Source organism: Scyliorhinus torazame, chromosome 17 (genome assembly GCF_047496885.1).
Source record: "Scyliorhinus torazame isolate Kashiwa2021f chromosome 17, sScyTor2.1, whole genome shotgun sequence".
NCBI lineage: Eukaryota > Metazoa > Chordata > Chondrichthyes > Carcharhiniformes > Scyliorhinidae > Scyliorhinus > Scyliorhinus torazame.
This window is the reverse complement of record NC_092723.1, coordinates 137,957,379-137,976,907: the sequence shown is the minus strand read 5'-3', so window position 1 is coordinate 137,976,907 and position 19,529 is coordinate 137,957,379. Positions and strand designations below refer to the sequence as shown.

At 48.3% G+C, this 19,529-nt stretch overlaps 1 protein-coding gene across 5 annotated transcripts in view; it reads left to right on the top strand.

The window, feature by feature from the left end:
- LOC140394181 (probable helicase with zinc finger domain) overlaps positions 1-18,776 on the top strand; it is a 682,830-nt gene extending 664,054 nt beyond the window's left edge. For all 5 annotated transcript variants that reach the window (XM_072481139.1, XM_072481135.1, XM_072481136.1 and 2 more), the window contains one exon: positions 17,323-18,776. In XM_072481139.1, the coding sequence (XP_072337240.1) occupies positions 17,323-17,612 (290 nt within the window). In that variant the 3' untranslated portion in view covers positions 17,613-18,776. The remainder of the gene's footprint in view (positions 1-17,322) is intronic.
- The last annotated feature ends 753 nt before the right edge of the window (positions 18,777-19,529 follow it).

Below are 19,529 nucleotides of genomic sequence, written 5' to 3'. Positions count from 1 at the left end.
ATGACCAAAACATATGGGTATGATTCGCTGGGCTTCTCGAGCACCTCGCACACCTATCCTCCACCCCAAAAAATTTACTGAGCCGTGTTCCAGTCATATGTGCCCTGTGTAATACCTTAAACTGAATCAGGCTTAGCCTGGCGCACGAGGACGACGAGTTTACCCTGTTTAGGGCATCTGCCCACAGCCCCTCCTCGATCTCCTCCCCTAGCTCTTCTTCCCATTTCCCTTTTAGTTCGTCCACCATAGTCTCCCCTTCATCCCTCATTTCCCTATATATATCCGACACCTTACCGTCCCCCACCCATTTCTTCGAGATGACTCTGTCCTGCACCTCTTGTGTCGGGAGCTGCGGGAATTCCCTCACCTGTTGCCTCGCAAAAGCCCTCAATTGCATGTACCTGAATGCATTCCCTTGGGGCAACCCATATTTCTCAGTCAGCGCTCCCAGACTCGCGAACTTCCCATCCACAAATAGATCTTTCAATTGCGTTATACCTGCTCTTTGCCACATTCCATATCCCCCATCCATTCCCCCCGGGGCAAACCTATGGTTGTTTCTTATCGGGGACCCCCCCAATGCTCCGGTCTTTCCCCTATGTCGTCTCCACTGTCCCCAAATCTTCAGTGTAGCTACCACCACCGGACTCGTGGTATAGTTCCTTGGTGAGAACGGCAATGGGGCTGTCACCATAGCCTGCAGGCTGGTCCCCCTACAGGACGCCCTCTCTAATCTCTTCCACGCCGCTCCTTCCTCCTCTCCCATCCACTTACTCACCATTGAAATATTAGCGGCCCAATAATACTCACTTAGGCTCGGTAGTGCCAGCCCCCCCCTATCCCTACTACGCTGTAAGAATCCCTTCCTCACTCTCGGAGTCTTCCCGGCCCAAACAAAACCCATGATACTCTTTTCTATCCTTTTGAAAAAAGCCTTCGTGATCACCACCGGGAGGCACTGAAACACAAAGAGGAATCTCGGGAGGACCACCATCTTAACCGCCTGCACCCTCCCTGCCATTGACAATGCTACCATATCCCATCTCTTGAAATCTTCCTCCATCTGTTCCACCAACCGCGTCAAATTTAGCCTGTGCAATGTGCCCCAATTCTTAGCTATCTGGATCCCCAGGTAACGAAAGTCTCTTGTTACCTTCCTCAACGGTAGGTCTTCTATTTCTCTACTCTGCTCCCCTGGATGCACCACAAACAGCTCACTCTTCCCCATGTTCAATTTATACCCTGAAAAATCCCCAAACTCCCCAAGTATCCGCATTATTTCTGGCATCCCCTCCGCTGGATCCGCCACATATAGTAGCAGATCATCCGCATATAAAGATACTCGGTGTTCTTCTCCTCCCCTAAGTATTCCCCTCCACCTCCTGGAACCTCTCAGCGCTATCGCCAGGGGCTCAATCGGCAGTGCAAACAGTAATGGGGACAGAGGACATCCCTGCCTTGTCCCTCTATGGAGCCGAAAATATGCCGATCCCCGTCCATTCGTGACCACACTCGCCACTGGGGCCCTATACAACAGCTGCACCCATCTAACATACCCCTCTCCAAACCCAAATCTCCTCAACACCTCCCACAGATAATCCCATTCCACTCTATCAAATGCTTTCTCGGCATCCATCGCCACTACTATCTCCGTTTCACCCTCTGGTGGGGCCATCATCATTACCCCTAACAGCCTCCGTATATTCGTGTTCAGCTGTCTCCCCTTCACAAACCCAGTTTGGTCCTCATGAACCACCCCCGGGACACATTCCTCTATTCTCATTGCCATTACCTTGGCCAGGACCTTGGCATCCACATTGAGGAGGGAAATTGGTCTGTAGGACCCGCATTGTAGCGGATCCTTTTCCTTCTTTAAGAGAAGCGATATCGTTGCTTCTGACATAGTCGGGGGCAGTTGCCCCCTTTCCTTTGCCTCGTTAAAGGTCCTCGTCAGTAGCGGGGCGAGCAAGTCCAAATATTTTCTGTAAAATTCAACTGGGAATCCGTCCGGTCCCGGGGCCTTTCCCGTCTGCATGTTCCTAATTCCTTTCACCACTTCTTCTACCGTGATCTGTGCTCCCAGTCCCACCCTTTCCTGCTCTTCCACCTTGGGAATTTCCAGCCGATCCAAAAAATCCATCATTCTCTCCCTCCCATCCGGGGGTTGAGCTTCATACAATTTTTTATAAAATGTCTTGAACACTTCGTTCACTCTCTCCACTCCCCGCTCCGTCTCTCCTTCCTCGTCCCTCACCCCCCCTATTTCCCTCGCTGCTCCCCTTTTCCTCAATTGGTGTGCCAGCAATCTGCTCGCCTTCTCTCCATATTCATACTGTACACCCTGCGCCTTCCTCCATTGTGCCTCTGCAGTGCCTGTAGTCAGCAAGTCAAATTCCACATGCAGCCTTTGCCTTTCCCTGTACAGTCCCTCCTCCGGTGCTTCCGCATATTGTCTATCCACCCTCAAAAGTTCTTGCAGCAACCGCTCCCGTTCCTTACTCTCCTGCTTCCCTTTATGTGTCCTTATTGATATCAGCTCCCCCCTAACCACCGCCTTCAACGCCTCCCAGACCACTCCCACCTGAACCTCCCCATTGTCATTGAGTTCCAAGTACTTTTCAATGCATCCCCTCACCCTTAGGCACACCCCCTCATCCGCCATTAGTCCCATGTCCATTCTCCAGGGTGGGCGCCCTCTTGTTTCCTCCCCTATCTCCAAGTCTACCCAGTGTGGGGCATGATCCGAAATGGCTATAGCCGTATATTCCGTTCCCCTCACCCTCGGGATCAATGCCCTACCCAACACAAAAGTCTATGCGTGAATAGACTTTATGGACATAGGAGAAAAACGAGAACTCCTTACTCCTAGGTCTACTGAATCTCCACGGGTCCACCCCTCCCATCTGCTCCATAAAATCCTTAAGCACCTTGGCTGCTGCCGGCCTCCTACCAGTCCTGGACTTCGACCTATCCAGCCTTGGTTCCAACACCGTGTTAAAGTCTCCCCCCATTATCAGCTTACCGGTCTCTAGGTCTGGGATGCGTCCTAGCATTCGCCTCATAAAGTTGGCATCGTCCCAGTTCGGGGCATACACGTTTACCAAAACCACCATCTCTCCCTGTAATTTGCCACTCACCATCACGTATCTGCCCCCGTTATCCGCCACTATAGTCTTCGCCTCGAACATTACCCGCTTCCCCACTAATATAGCCACCCCCCTGTTTTTCGCATCCAGCCCCGAATGGAACACCTGCCCCACCCATCCTTTGCGCAACCTAACCTGGTCTATCAGTTTCAGGTGCGTTTCCTGTAGCATAACCACATCTGCTTTAAGTTTCTTAAGGTGTGCGAGTACTCGTGCCCTCTTTATCGGCCCGTTAAGCCCCCTCACGTTCCACGTGATCAGCCGACTTGGGGGGCTTCCCACCCCCCCCCCCCCCCTTGCCGGTTAGCCATCATCTTTTTCCAGCTTCTCACCCAGTTCCCACGCAGCTGTATCTCTCCCAGACGGTGCCCCCCCGCCCATCCTTTCCCGTACCCACTCCCCCCTTTCCCCAGCAGCAGCAACCCAGTAATTCCCCCCTCCCCCCCCCCCCCTGCTAGACCCCCCGCTAGCGTAATTACTCCCCCCATGTTGCTCCCAGAAGTCAGCAAACTCTGGCTGACCTCGGCTTCCCCCCGTGATCACGGCTCGCACCGTGCGACGCCCCCTCCTTCCTGCTTCTCTATTCCCGCCATAATTATCATAGCGCGGGAACCAAGCCCGCGCCTCTCCCTCGGCCCCGCCTCCCATGGCCAACGCCCCATCTCCTCTCCCTCCCCACCTCCCCCCATCACCACCTGTGGGAGAAAGAAAAGTTACCATACTGCAGGATTAAAACATAAAACCCCTCTTCGCCCCCCCCCCATTCGCCCCACCACTTTGTCCAAACGTTCATTTTCATAATCCAATCATTCCAATTTTTCTTCTACAATAAAAGTCCACGCTTCATCCGCCGTTTCAAAGTAGTGGTGCCTCCCTTGATATGTGACCCACAGTCTTGCCGGTTGCAGCATTCCAAATTTTATCTTCTTTTTGTGAAGTACCGCTTTGGCCCGATTAAAGCTCGCCCTCCTTCTCGCCACCTCCGCACTCCAATCTTGATAAACGCGGATCACCGCGTTCTCCCATTTACTACACCGAGTTTTCTTCGCCCATCTAAGGACCATTTCTCTATCCTTAAAACGGAGGAATCTCACCACTATGGCTCTGGGAGTTTCTCCTGCTCTCGATCCTCGCACCATAACTCGGTATGCTCCCTCCACCTCCAACGGACCCGTCGGGGCCTCCGCTCCCATTAACGAGTGCAGCATCGTGCTCACATATGCCCCGACGTCCGCCCCCTCCACACCTTCAGAAAGGCCAAGAATCCTCAAGTTGTTCCTCCTTGCGTTGTTTTCCAGTGCCTCCAACCTCTCCACAGATCGTTTCTGGTGTGCCTCCTGTATCTCCGACTTCACCACCAGGCCCTGTATATCGTTCTCATTCTCTGCTGCTTTCGCCTTCACGACCCGAAGCTCCTGCTTCTGGGTCTTTTGTTCCTCTTTCAGCCCTTCAATCGCCTGTAATATCGGGGCCAACAACTCTTTCTTCATTTCCTTTTTTATCTCCTCCACGCAGCGTTTCAAGAACTCTTGTTGTTCAGGGCCCCATATGAAACTGCCACCTTCCGACGCCATCTTGGTTTCTGCTTGCCTTCCTTGCCGTTGTTCCAAAGGATCCGCTGCAATCCGGCCACTTTCCTCTCCTTTTTCCATCCGTGTCCAGGGGGAACACCCTTCTGGTTTACCGCACGGTGTTTTTAGCCGTTAAAATTGCCGTTGGGGCTCCTATCAAGAGCCCAAAAGTCCGTTCCACCGGGAGCTGCCGAAACGTGCGACTCAGCTGGTCATCGCCGCACCCGGAAGTCCACCCTCAAAATCTTGTCCACCAGTCTTGCCATCTACGCCCACTCTGCTTTCTCCCTGTGCGCCCGCAGTGAAATGAACTCCCCCCTAACCACCACCTTGAACGCCTCCCACTGTGTAGTGGCTGTGACCTCCCCCTGTATCGTTTAGCTCCACGTAGCCCCTAATGGCTGCCCTCACCCACTTGCACACCTTCTCACCACCATCAACCCCACATCCAGCCTCCACTGCGGCGCTGGGCCTTTTTCCCCGGGTCACGCGCTAATCCACCCAGTGCGCTGCGTGGTGAGAAACCACAATCGCCGAATACTCTGAATCGACCATCCTGTCAACAACATCTTATCTAACACAAAAAAATCAATCCGGGAGTACACTCGGTGCACATGGGAGAAGTATGAAAACTCCTTCGCCCTTAGCCTCCCTATTCTCCACGGATCAAACCCCCCTCCCATGTGCTCCTTAACCCCCTCTGCTCCTTTGCCACTGCGAACACCCTTGACGACTTGGGACTCGACAGAAATTGACTTTCGCCAGCCTCAGGAATTCCGCCAGGTCACCCCACCCCACACCCTGCTTTCGGCGACTCTGAGTCCCTCCACCTGAACAAGATCTGTCTCCTGGCTATCAGGAAGGCAAAGCCCAAGACATTGGCCGCTCTCGCCCCCTGGACTCCGCGGTCTTCTGACACCCCAAATATCGCTATTTCTGGACTTGGGGCCACCTTCACTCCTAGCCCTTCGGACATTACATCCGCAAACTCATGCCAGAACCTCTTTAGCTTCACCATGTCCAAAACATTATGGATGTGATTCGCGAGCCTGCGCACGCACCACTCATACCTAACCTCTACTCCCTCAAAAAACCTACTACTCCGTGCTACCATCATATATGTGCTATAAATTACCATTAAACTGAATGAAAAAAACCTACTACTCCGTGCTACCATCATATGTGCTATAAATTACCATTAAACTGAATGAGGTTTAGCCTCGCACACGACGAGGACATGTTCACCCTCCGCAGGGCCTCAGCCCAAGTCCTGGCCCCCACTTCCCCTTCCAGCTCCTCCTCCCACTTACGATTTATGCCCATCACCAGGGCCCCCTCCCAATCCATCAGCTTCTTGTCGACATCGGACCTCTTCCCCTCCCCTATCTCCTCCTTCGGGGGTTGGGGGAGGGGGGGGGCAATTTAGTTTAGATGACCATAGGGGGGCTGTGCAAACAGAGCCGATGGGGGAAGTGCCTTATTATGTTTGTTTTCTCCCACTGTTTGTTTTCACCATGTTAAGGTTCTTTGCTTATTGCCTTTTTTTTTCTGTAAATGTTACAATTTTGTTTTAAATAAAAAATTTATTTATTAAAAAAAAAGGCCCTCTCCTCATCAACTGCTCCAACATTTTGTGGATCCATCCACTAGCCATACTAGAGGAGTAACACCTTCTCCAGGTACTCCTACACCTCTTTCCATCAAAAGCTTCACCCTTCGGACGGGGAAAAGTCCAGAAAATACAGCCTTGAGCAGGGGTCATCAAATGTGCGACTGCTCACTCCATGGCCATCACCGGAAGTCACCCTCAGTCATCTTTTCCTGTGGCACACTATGAAGCTGCTCCAGCAGCCTTTTCCTTCTTACATTATTCCTAGTCGTGGATCCATCCACAGCCACATGAGAGGATAAAACCTTTCCCAGGCACTCCTGCACCTCTTGCACTCAAATACTTCACCCTTTGGGCAGGGAAAAAAAAAGAAAAAATCCACCTTGAGTGGGAGCCACCAAATGCACAACCACTCACTCCATGCCCGCCACCGGAATTCCACTGACCCTGACTTAATTAGGGGAATCAGGGAAGTGGGCACTCTGCCTACACTCTGCCAACTCCACTCCCATTCTGAACTCTCCCCCTCACCTCCAAGTCCATTCCAGAGGGATTATTAAATTCCACCCAAAAAAGGGAATCCTAAAGTCTTCTATGGGAATAAAAATATAAAAAGATGGTAAAAGAAGGAATGAGGCCAATATGGGACCAGAAAGGCGACTTTACACTTGGAGGCAAGGAGGCATGATTTAGGTACCAAATGAGTACTTTGCATGTATCTTTACCAAGGACGAAGATGCTGTTGAAGTCTTAGTGAAAGAAGAGTTAGTTGAGACATTGAATGGACTAAAAATTGATGAAGAGGAGGTATTATTTAGGCTGGCTATATTTTTAAAAGTATATTTATTGGATTTTTAGACTTTAGAAACGGATGCAACAAAGTTACAAAATAATACCATAGATAAGGATAGCAGAAAGATAAAGGCTCAACAATCATGCGCACAAAATGGAACAGGAGTGGGCGGCAGAGTGGTTTGACTGCTGCCTCATGGCACTGAGTACCTGAGTTCGATCCTGGCTCCAGGTCACTGTCCGTGTGGCGTTTGCACATTCTACCCATGCCTGCGTGGGTCTCATCCCCACAACCCAAAGATGTATAGAGTAGGTGGATTGGCCACGCTAAATTGCCCCTGAATTGGGAAAAAAAAGAATTGGGTACACCAAATGTAAAAAAAACCAAAATGGAAAAGGAGAGCAACATCACAACTGGCTTGGTGCAATCTCTGGGGGAAAAAAAACAAATATTCTCGCGACTCCACCAGAAACCCAGAGAAGAACAGGATAAAGTCATAAAAGCAGGAGGTGGCAGGATGTTACGCACTTCCATGCTGCACTACTCACAGCCAGATCGGGCGCACATCAAAACATAACCCCTCGGCTCTGGCAGCACTACAGGCATCAGCAACGCAACCAGCCATCTTTCTCGGATATCAAACCCAACTGCGCCCATGCAAAAGCCACGAATTGATACATCTCAGCCAACTATGACCACAAAAATCCCAGCTCTGATGTGAAAGTTACAAGTGTATCCACACGCAATCTAACCCCCATCCAGGCTCGGGACTGAATCAGTGTCAATCATATAGTTGTCATGATATTCAGGTAAACATCATGGTGCAAACATACATACATACTGATGGACAGATCAACGGACCAATCAATACACACACAACACCACAGCCAATCACAGGCAAGAGCATACACACTATAAAACGGGGAATACGACACTTCCCACTCATTCCAGCAGGCGACAGCTCAGGGCACAGAGCTCACAGCAAGCCACTCAAACATCCACTATGTGCTGAGTGCCACTCCAAGATAGTGTTAGGAATAGGTCCACAGATTCAAGGGTAATGAACGAACCAGAGTAACCAGTTTACCATTGTAAATATTGTTAGTAATAAAACTAAGTTGTACCATCCGCAACCGTGTTGGTTCGTCTGTGTAGCAGAGCACCCAACACGACATAGTATCAAGATTGGAACCTGGTAACTGTGAGACCTACCTACGAATCCTCAGGAAATCGCCATCCTGTGCCATGGACACCGTCAGCATGCCGCAGCCATTACAGATCGCTGGAAACCTCGGCGTCAATTGGAAGCTGTTCAAACAGCGCTTCCAGTTCTTCCTGGAAGCCACCGAAAGGGAGAGCGCTTCGGACACCAGAAAAATCGCCCTACTCTCCACGCCATCCATGTCTACAACCCCCTGGTGTTTGCGGAAGGTGAGGACAAGACCAAGTACAAGACGGTCCTTCTCAAACTCGAGCAACACTTCAGCGTCGAGGTAAATGAGAGTTTTGAGAGGTATCTCTTCCAGCAGCGCCTGCAGGGTAAGGATGAGCCCTTTCAATCTTTCCTTACACACCTCCGTATCCTCGCGCAGTCCTGCGGTTACAACACCACCTCCGATTCAATGATTCGGGACCGGATTGTTTTTGGGGTCACCTCGGGTGCCCTACGCCAGCAGCTCCTCAAAATTAAAGGCCTCACCCTAGTCTCCGCAATCGAAGCCTGTGTCCTTCGTGAAAACGCGACCAGCCGCTACTCCCAATTTCAAGCGGCCTAATCGGCGCGGCAGGGGTCCTACGTGCCCGAATTGGCAAGGCAGGCGTCCTACGAGGCCGAACGGGTCCAGGCAATCGAGTTCCTCCCGGACGAGGGCGGCCATTTCACGCGCTTTCCGCGGCCTCCCGCGTTTGTGCGCGCCAAAAAAGACGTTGACGCAGAGGGAAGAGATGCGCGGCGCGCTCGGCGCAAGACCGAACTGCGCATGCGCGGTGGCGCAACGAACGTCACGACGTGCGGCAACTGCGGAGCTGCACATTTAAAGCGGCAATATCCGGCAAAAAAACGACAATGCCTCCGCTGTGGCAAGATGGGCCACTACGCTGCCTGCTGTCAAGCAGCTCAACCTGCCAATGCTCCCCAATTCCAACAACCTCGCAGGGACGTGCGGACCATTTAGCCTCCGTACCACGAGTCGTGCCCAGACGACATCCAAACCAGTGACACAGACGACCGGGACGCCTTCCGTGTTGCGGTCATTGATTGGAACCGGATGTCTCCAGGCAGGACCCACCAGCCGATGCCAGTGAACAGCGTCAATCCGGGTGATGAATGGTGTGTCACCCTAACGGTCAACCAATCATCGATAACATTCCGTCTGGACACTGGTGCCTCCGCCAACCTAATAGCATGGTCAGCCTTCTACGCCTTGAAGGTCAGACCACCAATTTGGCCATCCCGTTGCAAGATGGTCGACTACAATGGAAACGTTATCCCGGCCATGGGATCCTGCCAGCTCCAGGTGACACACAACACATACACGGCCACACTGTCCTTCAAAATAGTCGGATCATCAAAGGACTCCCTGCTAGGCGCACAGGCATGCAAGGTTCTCCACCTCGTGCAGTGGGTCCACGCTCTGTCTCCAGAAGGCACATCAGACTTCCCGGACGCAGAATTTAGGGCACAGCTCCACTCGCCCCTCGCCCACAACCAGGAGACATTCAAGGGCATGGGCACACTGCCCTATACCTACAGAATATGACTCAAACCGGACACCACCCCGGTCATTCACGCACCTCGCAGGGTCCCAGCGCCACTCAAAGACCGCCTCAAGCAGCAGCTGCAGGATCTCCAGGACCAAGGGGTGCTATCCCGGGTCACGGAGCCCACGCATGGGTCAGCTCCATGGTGTGTGTTAAGAAGCCCTCTGGCGAACTCCGGATCTGCATTGACCCGAAAGACCTGAACAACAACATAATGAGGGAACACTACCCCACACCCAAACGGGAAGAGATCACGAGCGAAATGGCCCAGGCTAAAATCTTTACAAAGCTGGATGCCTCGAAGGGTTTTTGGCAGATCCAACTGGACCAGTCCAGCAGGAAGCTGTGCACCTTCAACACTCCTTTCGGCAGGTTCTGCTATAACAGAATGCCGTTTGGCATCATCTCGGCATCCGAGGTCTTTCACAGGATCATGGAACAGATGATGGAGGGCATCGAAGGGGTGCGCGTCTATGTTGACGACATCATCATCTGGTCCACCACACCACAGGAGCACATCAATCGTCTCCAGCGCGTCTTTTCGCGGATACGGGAATACGGCCTGCGACTCAACCGAGCCAAGTGTTCTTTCGGCCAAACTGAGCTGAAGTTTCTGGGGGGCCACATATCCCGGTCAGGGGTCTGTCCGGATGCAGACAAGGTGAGTGCCATTACAGCCATGCCGCAGCCGGCAGACAAGAAAGCAGTGCTACGCTTCCTAGGCATGGTCAACTTCCTGGGGAAGTTCATTCCCAACCTTGCCTCCCACACGATGGCTCTTCGCCACCTAGTCAAGAAGTCCACGGAGTTCCAGTGGCTGCCCGCACACCAGAAGGAATGGGAGGAGCTCAAAATTAAGCTCACCACAGCTCCGATATTGGCGTTTTTCGACACATCTCGTGACACTAAAATTTTGACTGATGCCAGCCAGTCTGGCATTGGGGCGGTACTCCTACAGCGGGATGACACTGCGTCATGGGCCCCGGTCGCCTATGCCTCGCGGGCCATGACCCCCACAGAACAGCGCTACGCGCAGATCGAAAAGGAGTGCCTAGGTTTGCTAACCGGAATAGACAAGTTCCATGACTACATGTATGGTCTCCCCCAGTTTACTGTTGAGACTGACCATTGCCCCCTGGTCAGCATCATACATAAGGACCTGAACGAGATGACCCCTCGCCTCCAGCGCATCCTACTCAAACTCAGGAGGTACGACTTCCAACTGGTCTACACTCCGTGAAAGGACCTTATCATTGCGGATGCCCTATCTAGAGCAGTGAGCACACCGCCCGATTCGGAGGGGTTCGTCTGTCAGGTCGAAGCGCAGGTGGCCTTCACATCGGCAAATCTGCCAGCCGATGCCTCCAGTCTGGCCCATATTCGCCGGGAGACTGCGGCTGACCCCCTTCTACAACGTGTGATGCGCCACATGACGGGAGGGTGGCTCAAAGTGCCCGCAGTTCTACAATGTCCGAGACGACTTGGCCGTCATTGGTGGTGTCCTCCTAAAGCTGGACCGGATTATGATTCCACACAGCATGCACAAGCTGGTCCTCGACCAACTACACAAAGGCCATCTGGGGGTCGAGAAGTGCAGACGGAGGGCCCGAGAGGCGGTATACTGGCCGGGCATCAGTAATGACATTGCCAATATGGTGCTCAACTGCCCCACCTGCCAAAGGTTTCAGCCGGCGCAACCTCCTGAGACGCTTCAGCCCCATGAGCTGGTGACGTCCCCCTGGGCGAAGATGGGTGTGGACTTTTTTCACGCGCTCGGCAGAAACCACTGCCGGACAAAATATACCTAAGGCCACCCTCACCCCCTATCCACAACCACAGATACCGATTCCACCTCAGTCTGTTCTAATAATAGGCAAGACACTCTATCAGCTCCAATAGTACCGAAGAACAGATGACAAGAGAGACCCATGTACAAAGATAAGACACTCAACCCAAAGGATGAGCCAGACAGAAACCAGTCCTCCAGTCCACCCTAGGATAACAAAAGATCTTTCAGGCCAATGAAGGATAAAAGCATGGATTCTTAAATTCAAACCAAACAGAAGCAAAAAGCAAAAACCAGAAATGGTTGAGCTCTGATTGGGGAGACTATCCCCAATAGTGGGGATAAATGGGGCGACATGGTAGCACAGTGGTTAACACTGTTGCTTCTCAGCACCAGGGACCTGGGTTTGATTACCGTCTTGGGCCACTGTCTGTGCTAAATCTGCACAGTCTACCCGTGTCTGCGTGGATTTCCTCCGGGTGCTCTGGTTTCCTCCCACAAGTTCGGAAAGACATGTTTGTTGGGTGAATTGGACATTGTGAATTCTCCCTCCGTGTACCCGAACAGGCGCCGTAGTGTGGCAACTAGGGGATTTTCACAGTAACTCCATTGCAGTGTTAATGTTAAGCCTATTTGTGACACTAATAAAGATGATTATTATCCTCAGTCACAGCAAGGACCAACTAACCCTATCAACCACAATCTTCCACCCCTATCCTGGCTCTGGCTCTACTCACCTTCCCTCTGAAAGAGACAGAAGGGTGAAGACAAAGAACACCCCCTTCCCTCAGCTAACAGAATTATAAGACTCTGTAAAGCATAATTACTTTTAGGATTAAAACTATGCACAAATCCCATTTTCCATATTTAGCGAAACATGAACTTCCTAAATCAGGATAACCAACAGTACAGGTCATCGCACCCATAGTACACATGCCCCTGCAGGAAAAAAGAGCATCAAACAAACAACAGCATGATCAACAGGGAGCAATGTGCAGGATAACAACTGAATTGCAGGGCAGTCCTTTAGATAAAGACATCTCCCCGGACACATAAAGAAAGCAAAAACCAAAGATCAATGAGCACTCTCCAAGATCTTTCAAGTATTCCACCGATCAAAACAATAAACACCATTACTTCCATCATACCACCTCACCAACACAGGTGGTCCATAGCCTAAGCACCGGCTGCAGTGCATGACTCGACCGGTACAGCCACCTCCAATCCCATCTCCAATTCCACCTCCAATCCCTCACAACAACTGAAGGGGGTGAAGGGGAGGTCGTGCCTCACTAACTTGATTGAGTTTTTTTGAGGAGGTGACATAGATGATTGATGAGGAGAGGGCGGTGGATGTTGTTTACATGGACTTCAGTAAAGCCTTTGACAAGGTGCCTCATGGCAGACTGGTCCAAAAGGTGAAGTCACATGGGATCAGAGGTGAGATGGTAAGATGGATACAGAACTGGCTCGGTCACAAGGCAAAGGGGAGCAGTAGAAGGGTGTTTTTCTGAATGGAAGGTTGTGACTAGTGGTGCTCCACAGGGATCGGTGCGTGGGCCTCTGTTGTTTGTGGTGTACATAAACGATTTGGAGGAAAATGTAGCCGGTCTGATTAGTAAATTTGCAGATGACACCAAGGTTGGTGGAGTAGGCAGATAGTGTTGAGGATTGTCAGAAGATACAGCAGGACATAGATAGGTTGGAGATTTGGGCAAAGAAATGGCAAATAGAGTTTAATCCAGACAAATGTGAGGTAATGCATTTTGATAGGCCTAACATAGAGGAGAAATATACCATAAATGGTAAACCTCTTAGGAATATAGAAAGTCAGAGAGGTATGGGCGTGCAGGGCCATAGATCTTTGAAGGTGGCAACACAAGTGGACAAGGTAGTCAAGAAAGCATATGGAATGCTTGCCTTCATTAGACGGAACATTGAATATAAAACTGGCAAGTCATGCTACAGTTATATAGAACCTTGGTAACGCCGCACTTTGTGGAGGCTTTGGAGAGGGGGCAGGGGGGTTTACCAGGATGTTGCCTAGTCTGGAGTGTGTTAGCTATGTGGAGAGGCTGAATAGACTCAAACTGTTTTCATTAGGAAGACGGAGGTTGAGGGGTGACCTGATAGAGGTCTACCAGATTATGAGGGGCATGGATAGAGTGGATGGGCTGGCGCTCTTTCCCAGGGTGGAAGGGTGAGACACCAGGGGGCATTGGTTTAAGATCTGTGGGACAGATCTTAGAGGAGATGTGCGAGGCAGGTTTTTTACGCAGAGGGTGGTGAGTGCCTGGAACGCGTTGCTACAAGAGGTTGTGGAAGCAGATACATTAACGGCGTTCAAAAGGCATCTTGACAAACACATGGATAGGATGGGTATAGATGGATATAGAGGAAGTGCTGAGGGTTTTGGCAAAGGTTGGTATCATAACCGGTACAGGCTTGGAGGGCCATGTTCCTGTGCTGTATTGTTCTTTTTTCTTTGTTAACAAGAGTCAAGAAGTGAGCCCTGACAGCCAGCACCTCGGAGCTGAGATTTTCGACCAGGACGACATCGACATTGGCAGTCATCATTAGATGCACACAGCACCTCCAAGGCTTAATAACAACCACCCCACTGAAAGCAGGGCTCCACTCGAGACACCACCGCCAAACGAGGATTTTAGCATTTTGTCTCGGCTCTTTCTTGTAAGAACATCGACCAAACACTTCTCGGGACGTTGCACAGAAAAGACAAAATGTGCAACAGGATGAAAAGATGGATTAAAAGAGGTGCAGAACCGGAGACAGTGAAAACGCAGCCACTCCCGTGTTCACGTCACGTGACCCCCCCTAGGCTGCCTGTATTTAAAGTTTGTAAGTCACCAGGACCAGATCAGATGGCTCGAGGATATTGAAGGACGTAAAGGTGGAAAATTGTGGAAGCACTGACCATAATCTTCCAATCCTCCTTAGATCCTTATTCAATAAAGGGTGTAAAGATTGGTTCAGACACTCTAGGTCAGTTTAATCTTGGTGGCGGGAAAGGTTTTGAATTGATAATATGGGACAAAATTAACAGTCACTAGGGCACATCTGCATGAATTAAGGAAAAAAAGCAGGAATTATTATAGGCAAATAGTGTTCAACTAATTTAATAGAGTTTTTTGATGAAGCAACAGCTTGATTTGAGTAATGTGGTAAATAGACTTCCAAAAAGCATCTGATAAAGTGCACCATGTTATGCTTGTAAGCAAACTCAAACCCATGTATTAAAGGGAAATGATGTTATGGTTACAAAGTTGAGGCAGCACGGTGGCATTGCTGCCTCACGGCGCTGAGGTCCCAGGTTCGATCCCGGCTCTGGGTCACTGTCCGTGTGGAGTTTGCACATTCTCCCCATGTTTGCGTGGGTTTCGCCCCACAACCCAAAGATGTGCAGGCTAGGTGGATTGCCACGCTAAATTGCCCCTTAATTGGAAAAAATGAATTGGGTACTCTAAATTTATTTAAAAAAAACACAAAGTTGGCTGAATGGCAAGAAACAGAGAGTAGTAGTGAACAGTTGTTTTTTGGACTCATGAAATGTATATTCTGGGCAGGATTCTCCGTCCCACCAGCCCTGTTTTCCGGTATGGCGCGCCCCTGCTGGCAGAGGGATTCTGCGTTCCAGCAGCCGGCCAATGGAGTTTCCCATTGTGGGCCACCCCACACTGTCGGGAAAAGCGTGGGCATGGGTGTGCTGCCTGCGGTGCGGAGGATCCCGTCGACGTAGAATCTCACAGCATTGGTTTTCCCATGGATTGGTGTTAGGATCATCGCTTTTCTTGACCTTTATCAATGGCCTAGACTTGGGAATACAGGGCACAATTTCAAAATTTGCAACTGATACAAAACTTGGAAGTATTGAGAACTGTGTGGAGGATCCTGATAAACTTCAGTAGGCCATTGATTAACTGGTTAAATAGGCAGCATGTGTCAGATGAAACTTAATAATAAAGTGATATATTTTGATAGGAAGAACAAGGAGAGGCAAATAAAATAAGGGGTGGTGCAAGAACAGAGGGACCTGGTGGTATATGTGCCCACATTGTTGAAGGTAGAAGTGCAGGTTGAGAAAACAGTTAGTAAAGCATATGGGGTCCTGGGTGTTATAAATAGAGGTACACATTACAAAAGAAAGGAAGTTATGCTAAGCATTTACAAAACACTGGAGTATTGTCTCCAATTCTGGGCACCACACTTTAGGGAGGATGTGAATACATTAGCGAGGTGTGGAGAATATTTACAAATATGGTTACAGGGATGAGGATCTTCACTTCGTTGGATAAATTGGAGAAGCTGGAGCTGTTCTCCTTAAAGAAGCCAATGCTGAGAGGTGATTTGATTGAGTGTTCAAAATAATGAAGGGTGTAGACAGAGTAGATGGAGTCAATCTATTCTTATTGGCAGAAAGATTGAGAATCAGAGGACACAAATTGAAGGTGATTTGCCGAAGAAGCAACAGCAGCAAGAGGAAATATTGTTTCCACAGTGATGGGTAAGAGCTGGATGCACTCCCTGTGAGAGTGGTGGAGGTGGAAACAATTGAGGATTTCAAAAAGAAATTGGATAAGTACCTGATGAGAAAAAAATTGCAGAGCTCCAGGATAAAGGCAAGAGAGTGGGACTGGACAAATTGCTCATGCACAGAGTGGGCAATGACATGATCGGCTGATGGCTTCCTTTTGTGCAGTAACCATTCAATGGTTCTATTAATCCAATTACTTTTTGAAGGATACTGTTGAATCTGTATCCAGTACCCGAACTGACCGTACGTTCCATGCCTTGGTTGAGTAACATTTAACACCCTTGACTAACAAATCTAACAATCTCAGTTTCAAAATTTTCAGTTGACCCACAGCCTCAACAGATTTTTGGGAAAATGAATTTCAGTATTTCACCACCCTTTGTGTGAAGAAGTGCCTCCGGCATCATGACATCACCCCGATCTAATTTTAAGATTTTGCCCCCCCCCCCTTGTTCTGAACGTTCACACCAGAGGGAGTAGTTACTCTCTGTTTACCCTATCAAATTCTTCAATCATCTTAAAGCACCTGAATTAGGTCACTCCTGCAGCTCCTCATGGGCCCACAAATTTAATCCTGGTAATCTATCCTCAGACCTGCAATCTGATGCAAAAAATAACAATCATTGTGTTGTTAGGTGAATTGGACATTCAGAATTCTCCCTCAGTGTACCCGAACAGGCGCGTAATGTGGCGACAATGGGATTTTCACAGTAACTTCATTGCAGTGTTAATGTAATCCTACTTGTGACACTAATAAAGATTATTATTATAAAGATTGTGAGAATGGAATATCCAGTATGTTTTGTGTCTGAATTGTGTGATACAAGTTTTTACAATACATGTGGAATCTACCAGACACAATCCAGCTTCCTTGAAAGGAGCCAGGTGATGCTTACTGCTCTCCCAGATGCTATTGCAAAGTGCTATTGAATAGGTGGGTAGCAGCTTTGGGGATGGTAAATCTTGTAGAAGAACCAAAAAGGTGAATGGAGGGGACAATTAAATCTGTTTCCGAAATAAATGTTAAAATTGATCATGTACAGAAAAGTTTAAATTAAGTTACATTTTTAATTGGAACTAGCCTATTATTTATCTCTCTCTTTAGGACATGGTGCTCCATCTTTTGGGACCGAGGAGGATGCCGGTTGTAATAAAATTAATTCCAATGTAAGCTCTCTCACGCAGCCCAACCCACTTCAATACCAGAGTCCATCTAAGTCTGTAGAAGGCAACGGTGCTGCTTCGTATGCCAGTGTTCTTCGAGCTCCACCCAAGACCAGATTGAAGTTGTCTTCAGAAGCAGATAGGAAGCCTATTGATCCTATTTCTATATTGCAGGACCTGAGTAAGAGATCATCCTTAAACGACAGTGGCTACTATTCTTATTTTGAATAATTGAAGTAGCAGATTATGATCACATGGTTTCATTTATGATGCACTTCTCATTGTTTTCTTTTGAGACATTATTGCTTTTTTTTTAGAACTTTTTTTGTAAGATATTATTGTGTGCACCTAAAGATTTCTATAGATGCTATATTGGACATGTAGAAAGGTGCCATTTGTGAAAAAGTTTCTTTTTACAAAAGCTTTTCATCTCTGCTTATTTGCACATGAACCAGATGAATTCTTTTGAAATGGGTATTGTGAGTTTTTGTGGGGTTTGTTCTCTTTATTTTGTATTTTTTGGGAGGGGAAATGTTGTTGTACCAAAGTTTAATTTATACTTTTAATTTTGCTGGTGTTGGTTTTTGTAATAAAATGAGCGTGACTTGTGACTGCAGCCCTCCTCCAGCCATAGAGGAATGCCAAACACACTTCTCATAATCACTCCGCCATATTCACAAAGAGCTTGGTTGGTAACCTGTTGCAATTGATGTGAGAGAGAAGATAAGCCCATTCATATCAAAATAATCAGTGTTTGAGAGATCAAGAGTGACATTGCAAGAGAAACACAGTGATATTTTAACTTTTGGTTATTTTCTAAATTTACAAACCTCTATTCTTACTGAGCTTGGTATTTATGTTACTGGGAGATTATGCTCTATTCAAGCAGTGATACTGTCTTCCATCGTGAAGATACAACATGGCAAAAGTGATGAGCTTTTAGCACTGCCACTTCTGACCTTTTGCATTTTCACTTTTGTTTTGAACCTCCATGTCCAAGTTATATATTTGACATTACCCAAAGTCTGTAGTGTTTCTCAATTCTCTTTATGTAGTAATGTATTTAATATTGTATTTAAAAAAAAAACCTTGACTGCATTCAGCATTTGTGACTGTTGTAATTTTTCAGTTGCTAAGCTACGCTGTGATTTCTTAAACCGCATGGTGTCTACCTTAAATGATAATGACCTCCTCCTTCCTCTGAATTTTAAGTTACTTTCCTCTGTTGTACAGAAAGCCTAATTAAAAACTGTTCCAACAGTTGTATGTTTCCAATCTATTGACAGCTCAAGCTGCGGAATTTTTTTTTGATTTTGTCCATTTTGATCTTGCTTTACTTTGGCGAAGTTCCCGCTATTTTTGTTATTTATTGTACATAAAACAACTAATTAAATATTTTGGTGAAAAAAACAAAAGCTGCTTCATGTTTTAATTAAGAAGTCTTGCAAAAGCCATGTCAAAACTTAAGGAGTAATTATGTGATGGATAACTTAATGCAATTTACAACAGGATGTGGAAAAAAGGTAAAAATTGTTAGAAGCTTTGACTTAACACCAATCTGATCTTGGGCTGTTAAGGAACAAAACATAATTGTCGAATATTTCAAGATGGCCATGAGCTAACAGCCCTGTTGACCATGGACGCAAATCCCATAGTGGCTGCTAAATCTCACGAGAGGCCAAAAACAGGATTTGTGCTGGCGAGATCTCAGAATGAGATCTCTTCTCCCCCACCAGTGATGTGATCATCGCCCAAAAAGAGTGTGAGACTGATTTTCGTGAATTAACATTTGTTATGTGCCAGGGTTCAGAAAATTCCAAAGTATATTATGGACTTCACCGACCTACAACTGTTTATTGATTTTGGTTATGATGAGCACAAGAGCCTGCCTTTCAGGCAATAATAATCGCTTATTGTCACAAGTAGGCTTCAATGAAGTTACTGTGAAAAGCCCCTAGTCGCCACATTCCGGCACCTGTTCGGGGAGGCCAGTACGGGAATTGAACTTGTGCTGCTGCCTTGTTCTGCATTTACAAGCCAGCTGTTTAGCCCACTGTGCTTTGTTATTCAACAGAGCTCTTCGGCACTTTTAACCAAAAAAACCAAGCTTTATTCTACAAATTTAGTTAACATTTGTATAAACACGCA